Source organism: Solanum tuberosum, unplaced genomic scaffold, assembly GCF_000226075.1.
Source record: "Solanum tuberosum cultivar DM 1-3 516 R44 unplaced genomic scaffold, SolTub_3.0 scf00573, whole genome shotgun sequence".
In the NCBI taxonomy this organism is placed as follows: Eukaryota; Viridiplantae; Streptophyta; class Magnoliopsida; order Solanales; family Solanaceae; genus Solanum; species Solanum tuberosum.
Window position 1 is genome coordinate 23,775 of NW_006239517.1, and position 7,378 is coordinate 31,152.

At 35.8% G+C, this 7,378-nt stretch overlaps 2 protein-coding genes across 2 annotated transcripts in view; one reads left to right on the plus strand and one right to left on the minus strand.

The window, feature by feature from the left end:
* The window catches only part of LOC107058689 (probable calcium-binding protein CML16), a 1,129-nt gene extending 643 nt beyond the window's left edge, over positions 1 to 486 (plus strand). The window contains exon 2 of the mRNA XM_015304706.1: positions 1 to 486. Coding sequence (XP_015160192.1) covers positions 1 to 210 — 210 coding nt within the window. The 3' untranslated portion in view covers positions 211 to 486.
* Positions 487 to 782: 296 nt separating this feature from the next.
* LOC102585699 (putative phospholipid-transporting ATPase 9) lies at positions 783 to 7,155 on the minus strand. The gene is made up of 11 exons (XM_006365998.2): positions 5,926 to 7,155; positions 4,318 to 5,642; positions 3,736 to 3,846; positions 3,356 to 3,632; positions 3,183 to 3,271; positions 2,988 to 3,096; positions 2,662 to 2,865; positions 2,370 to 2,495; positions 2,167 to 2,265; positions 1,870 to 2,061; positions 783 to 1,785 (listed from the first exon to the last, which is right to left on the minus strand). Exons 1-11 carry the CDS (start codon positions 6,322 to 6,324, stop codon positions 1,138 to 1,140), a joined length of 3,579 nt encoding a protein of 1,192 aa, XP_006366060.1. The 5' UTR covers positions 6,325 to 7,155; the 3' UTR covers positions 783 to 1,137.
* Between the last annotated feature and the right edge of the window lie 223 nt (positions 7,156 to 7,378).

Here is a 7,378-nt window from a genome sequence, read left to right on the forward strand (position 1 = left end):
GACGGTAATGGCTACATTACCGCCGCCGAACTCGCCGGACAAATGTCGAAAATGGGTCATCCGTTAACGTATAGAGAATTGTCAAATTTAATGCAAGAAGCTGATACCAATGGAGATGGTGTTATAAGTTTTAATGAATTTGCTAATATTCTTGGGAAATCTGCTACCGATTTTCTCGGATTAAATACTGTCTCCGAATCCGTTGCTTGATTCGTCCCAATTTATGTGACACATTCGAAGTAATGTTTATAAGGATGGGCCTTTTGTTGTATTATATTTATGTTTACTTTTTTAGTTTTTCGTGTTTGTTAAAAGTTAGGAGATTTTATGATCCTTTATGGCTCTTTCGTGGACCCTGCATGAATGCAGGATGCTACGTGCATCGGGCTGCCCTTTTATGTCTCTCGGTGTATTTGATTTAAGAAGGAGAAGGACAATTGACAAAGTTCTAATGTCTTTTTAACTCTTATATACATAGTAACTATTTTATGGGCATGTTTTCTTTTTATTGACGTAATCTACAGTACTCTCTTTTGTTTCAATTTATATGACTTGCAAAATATGATTTTACCTTACCTGTTACATGATTTTTTTGTTTATTCTGCTATTATACTATTGTTATTTTCCTTTTTTTTAATCATGTTTTAATTACATTTCTTTTGACTAGAGGATCTATCGAAAACTACCTCTCTACTCCACAAAGGTATGGGTTAGTCTGCATGCATCATACCCTCCCCCGACTCTACGTGTGGGATTGCATTGAGTATGTTGTTGTTGTTGATTGCAATTTAACACTCAAAGAGAAATTTCTGTACATTATTTCAAATAGAAATGATCATTCTTTAGTGCAATTGCTAGAAAATTTACACAAGATTATTGCTATCTCTTTACCTATTCTATCTACTCTGCTTCTTGTATTTAACAAAGAAGATCTCATAATTCTACAAGATATAAAAGAATTACTATACACATGTTGCCTGCTCTGGGAAAATTTACAAACCTCCAGGGCAATTTTTTCGTCTGATTAAGACATGTCATGGCAGAATGTTGCTTCTGTTGCATCTCTTAGCTGAGGGATTCCAGTTCGAAAAACTGTGGCTCTCTGTAGTTCTGAAGTCTGGTCCTGCTGAGAGAGATCTAATCGAAGATCATCCGTGAATACCATTCATGTCGTTTTAGACTAGAATTAGATCTTGCTATCAAACGAGCAGTGAAACCTACAGTTGTTAGTTTTATTGACCTCTGCCTCACGTCGTTGCAGAACTCAGGATCATTCGAGTTTCCCTCATACCTTATCCATTGAATCATCCCATGGTACATTGGGAAGAACCGGAACTGAATTGCTTCATATGTAAAGTAAGGGGCTAGAGCTGAAACAACTACTAACAGTGTGACTAACCAGTATAACGGGGAGGGAACAAGAGCTTCCACGAAGACTTGGTATGCGTTGGTGGAAAGTGTCGTAGGCATGGCTCCGTATATTAGAAGGAAGATGTACCAGAGAGCTATTCCACCCCAGATGAAGATGTGTTGGATTAAGGTGAAATAACTAACAGCTAGAGCCATCTGACAGTTAACAACCCAAACAACACATGTGTACATTGTTGCTCCCACGATACTGTAGTCACCAGTTTTACCATCTTTATTGAAGGCCTGAGGATCTAGCGCTGTTATGCAGATGAAGAAGATAATAGCTGCACTGCAGACACCATTCAATATCCAGCCAATTATACGACGCCAGCTGAAAAGGGCGTTTTGTATACCTTCTTGATACAGTATAGGAAACTGCAACAATGTACATAGGGTCAAGTACTTCAAATAATGATAGATAGATACATCTTGATCAACACTGTGTGATGTATGACATACCTTAAGACAATATCGAGCAGATACATCTTGATCAAAAACACCCAAAGCAATCACTGGTAATGATGTGAAGAAGACATTGTAAAGCGACAGAAACCAATCGTTATATGCAAGTTGTGCAGAAAATGATGTATATGTCTCGTATAAGAAGAGAGTAAAGCCAAATGCAACGTTTTTGTAGAAAAAGTAGCATATCTGCAAGGAAAAGAAAAGCCAGTTACAGGAATGCTCCTGAAAAAACAACCGTGAATCTTTTTGCGCAACAAATCTAAGGAAGAAATCCAGTAGCATATCGATTACCATTGAAGAGATCCTTCTGTAACACCAATGACCATGCACTAAAAGCAAACGTTCCAAGAATCGGAACTGAGCAATTGCAACATCACTTGACATAACAGCCTACCATGTGTAAATCAGGGAAAAGAATATTGAGAAAACGGCAGATGCAAGAAGTAGAATTGTGTATTGCTGAAAAAGGCAAGAGAAATGTACAAAGCTCTCACCTGCATTCCTTCAACGCCACTGATTCCAATTCCAATATCAGCTTCTTGAAGCATTCCTACATCATTAGCTCCATCTCCAATGGCTAAAGTTGTCTTTCCAGTCCCAAATTTAACAAGTCTTGTTACCTGTATATTCCAAAAAATAGTATGCTTTAGTGCAAATCAAACCAAGATCAAAAAGATGAGAAATCTAATTCCAGAAAGAATACAAGAGAGGATCACTCTGGAGTAAATGTCAAAGGCCTCACAATCTTATAGCAACATTTTGGTTGTGAAGACAAGTTGTACTCACCAATGCCTTTTGTTTAGGTGATGAACGGCAGCATATAACAGAGGCACATCCAATCGCAAGGTCTAAAAGCAATCTTTTTGTGTCATCTGCTAGAGCATAGGTAAGTGATTTCCCATCAATGATCAAAGCAAATGCCTCTGCCTTTGAACCCGTAAGTAAAGCTTTCCCTTCTATAATTTGCCGTACAACACTTTCCTTTGATGTCTATAACAAAGAAGAAATAACATACAACTCCATCAGTATCAAACCTTAATAATCACCGAAAGTAACATTTCAATCAAGTAACTCCTAATAAGAAATGTGACAAAGAAAGAGTATGTATTTACCTTGGCAATAGCATCTTTGTCTCCTCCTTTCTCAGTTGCTATAATATCAGGCGTTTCCAAGTTAATGATAATTTGCTTCATTCCTTGTCTAAGCAAACTACAGGCATAACTGAAGCAGACATTATGGAAAAAATACGTTTAGACAAGCAACAATCGAATCAAAAGTAATATAAAACTCATAACCAAATATTATACCCGATATTAATGGCTGTTTCCATCTTATCCCCGGTCAAAACCCATATCTTGATACCAGCTTGTGCAAGTTTGTCAATGCATTCAGGAACCTATCATAAATAACAGAACAAATGTCATACAATACATCCAAATGTTGCTTGGTGGTAAGAGACCAGTGACTTTATTAAACTTACCCCTTGTTGGAGTTTGTCTTCAACAGCAGTGGCGCCAAGTAGAATCAACTCCTTTTCAATCTTTTTAGTTGCTTCATCAATCAACGCATCACGGTCTGCACTGACTGAATTCTTGGCCTCTAAAAACTGCTCATTGAACACTTGGTATTCGTCCTTGGTGATTTCTCGATAAGCCAGTATCAAGGTCCTCAAGCCTGCATCAGCATACTCATTTACATGTTCCCTTGTTATCTCTTCAAATTCTCTTCCACTTTTCGCGAGCCTATCAAACATGACACTGCATAAAGGCCATATAGAAGAAGCAAAACAAAAACAAAGTCAGCAACTAATTTAAGAATTTAAGGAATTTATGATGTTTGTTAAGTTGCAATTTTACTAACCTATCAGCACCTTTGCAGAGTAGCAGTATCTTTCCCTCCTCATCTTTTACTATTACAGACATCCTTTTTCTTGCACTATTAAACTCCAACACATTCAAAACTGTATATAACCTGCAAACAAAGACATCTATGATTACGCTTTTGATATATTTCTCGTTTTTCTTCTTATATAGTGTTTTTCGAGGTTTGCTTTGTTAGCTTCCGCATGAAACTTGATTATTTTGGTCTAAAAAAAATGTCATTTTCAATGTATACACAAAATTTAGAACGTCACTGATACTAGGCTGTTTTCACTACACAGTCTTGAACATAAAATCTTTCCTGGCAATTAAGTATTCGATCGTCAGCAGGATGGAGAAAGAGGTTAAAAGATAGATTAGTAGTGGGATAAAAGGAAGCACCAAATGAACATAACAAAAGATCAGAGCTAATTTTTCACTTGTTACTTGGCTAGGAATATAAATATAAAAGAATATTGTTCCAGGAGTATGCTTTGTAATATTTGAAATATACTTGCTATGTTATATGCTTTTTAAATTTCTGAAAATGCATACTGTAGAGACATGTCTGACGTTAACTAACCTCTCGACTTTCTTGCCAGATACCAGATCCAACTCATGCACTGACACACTTGTTTGTGTCCTTTTAACTAATTCAAAGCCAATTTCTTTAGCTGCAACTACAAAGGCCGCCTCGTCTGGAGATTCAGCTTCATATGATATCTTACTTGTTTCTTCATCCACTTCTGGTATGACTGTATGACAGACAGCTAATAAACGGAAAAACTTCTGTATAACATCTAAATGAGGCTCATGCACCCAACTCCCATTCATGATTCGCTCGTCTTTAAAGTTGAAGCCTTTTATTGAGGACTTCTTTGGAGTAACAGTAGAATCCTCAATCAGTGGAGAACCATTTCTTTTAGCCATAGCCTTCTCGACATCTGTAATACCACGCCCATAAGCTGTTCCAGCTACTGAACACTTGACAAACTCCATTGAGTTACAAGTTAAGGTACCAGTTTTGTCTGAAAGTATTGTGTCAACCTGACCAAGTTCCTCATTTAAATTTGAGGTGCGGGCATGTGCTGGTCTATCCGTTTCTTCATGATACATATGAATGTCCTGATTAATGAACATACCCTGAAGAACTTTAACAATCTCTATTGACACATATAAGGATATCGGAATCAAGTAGCTATACAACATCACGGCTGTCAGAAAATGGTATACGGAAGCAGCAAAAGCTCTATTGGGATCATAATATATGTTCGATTCATCAGGCCGTAGATACCACCTCTTATGTCCATCATATAAGTCCTCTTTAGTCAGAAATCCAAAGCAGACTGATCCAACAAAGGACATAGTGACCAAAAGTCCAAATAAGAAGTAAATGATCTTATCCATTCTCCTCTCAACATTGCTTCTTTTCGAAGGTGGATCAGTAGCATTCTGCATGACCTTTGTATCGTGACCAGTAAAGATAACAGCCCCATATATGTAATCTGTGTTCCGCAATTTAGAGTCTCTGAGAAGTAATTGCTGGGGAGAAAGATGATTCTGCTTTTCTCCATATTCCATAGTTCCAACAAAAGCATATAAATTAGCATTAGGATCTTCACATCTAACAAAAGCCTTAAAGTCATTGAGATGGGAATCTTCGTGCAACGATGAAGTCACCTCCAATGCCTGCTTAAGCTTCAAATTAGTCTCCCCATCAAGATTCATGGTTTCAACATAGCACACTGCATCTTCATAACTAGATGAAAGCAACAGTAAGTCTGCCGGGAAGAACTCATCCTTCTCCACCTTAACAATGTCACCAACTCTCAAGTTTTTCCATTCTGTTTGGTTAAAAACTCCATTTTCTTGATGTACTTTAACCTTCCTATTATTCATCTCAATATCCTGAAAGGAACAAAATGGAAACACAAATGATAATCATATAAACTAAAGGATTAACATGAACAATCAAGAGAGGTTTTACAAGTTTAATTATTGTCTTTCACTTAAACTAGTCCATTCAACAATCAATAAGGAAAGCATGAAACTTTTTTCCTTTTCAGAATAGCCCGACTAATCCAAATTCGTGCCAGGAAGGCTCGTAAGAGGGCATATCCCTCGTTACCAAGCGATTTTCCGTTCCCGAGGAACTGTATACTTAATTACTCAGAAGAAGAAGAGTGAATACCTGTTGTTTTCTCTGCCAATCCTCAATACCTTCTTTCAACATAGTGACTCCAATGACAATAACAAGAGGAATAACAGCAGTGGTAGGAGAATAAGGAGTAAGTGGTGTGAAGGACAATATAGCAATGACAAGAAAGTAAAAGTTTGCCACTCTTCTAAACTGCTCAAATAAGGACTTTGGCAAGAAAGTTGCAGAACTATACTTTGTAGTACTTACATAATTTCCAACATAATCTCTAATTACAGCCTCAAAACTACTTGGTTCATTACAATAAACAACTCTTGAATATCCTGGACCTCCAATTTGTGAATGATCAATATCACCTAAAAATGAATCTCTCCCACATTTAAATGTGTAAATCTTGCTAAAATGTAATTTCCTCCTTCTACCTGTCTTCATTTTTTTGCAAACTCCTCAAAGCCCAAAAACAAAATAAAGTACCAAGAATAAGACCAAAAAAAACAAAAAAGAATTATTCTTTCCAACAAGGCAAAATGGAGTTTTTCAAGAAGAACCCTTTTTCAATTGCCCATAAAACAGAAAAACTCCTTGAAAATCAAAATTTTCTCACAAACACCAATAAATAAATGTATAATATATCCAAATAACAGAACCCCAGATAAAAAAAAATCCCAAAAAAAGCTTGAAACCACAGTAAAAGAACAAAATACCAGACCACTAGAGCTTACACAAACAAGAAGAAAAGTTCACCCTTTTAAACAGCTTAAAGATTCAAGAAAATTATCATACACTCAAAAAGCTTCAATCTTTATGCAAATTCCAATGACCCAAAACACACAAACAAACATTTCTAAGTTCACTCTTTAAAAGAGCTCAAAAGGGTGTTCAATGATTCAAGAAAATTAATCATACACTCAAAAAATTTCAATCTTTATACAAATTCCAATGACCCAAAAACACAAAAGACATTTCTAAGTTCACTCTTCAAAAGAGCTCAAAAGGGTGTTCAAAGATTCAAGAAAATTTATCATACACTCAAAAAGTTTCAATCTTTATACAAATTCCAATGACCCAAAGACACAAAAAGACATTTCTTACTTCAACTTTGAGAAAACAAAAAAAAATTGAAAATGAAGAAATGAAAAGGAGACTTTTTGACTTGAAAATGGTTCAAGGTGGAACAGTGACAATGTGACAAGAAAATGTTAGTTGAACTTCCTTTAACTTAATAACATTTGAACAATGACTTGGATCTTCCTTCTCTCTCATGGGGTTTGACTTTATGAACTCTAAAATTTTGAGATAAATTATTCCTTAAAAGAATACATATTGACTTCAAATAATAATTATTGTCTTAATTAAAATTCCAAATTGGTTCTCATCATAAAAAGAAAAAAATTATAAAAAAAAAAGTGAAGAAATTGATGTGTATTTTCTTTGTTTTAGATTTTAGCGGGAAAAAATTTCCATGAATTTAACAGGTGATTTCTTC

Excerpts from the sequence above, each read along its gene's own strand:
- LOC102585699 (XM_006365998.2), bottom strand. The coding sequence starts at position 6,324 with ATGAAGACAGGTAGAAGGAGGAAATTACATTTTAGCAAGATTTACACA. Across the intron at positions 2,866-2,987 it reads ACAAAGATGCTATTGCCAAG|ACATCAAAGGAAAGTGTTGT; the intron begins GTAAATACATAC and ends TCTTTGTTATAG. Across the intron at positions 2,496-2,661 it reads CACCTAAACAAAAGGCATTG|GTAACAAGACTTGTTAAATT; the intron begins GTGAGTACAACT and ends TGGAATATACAG.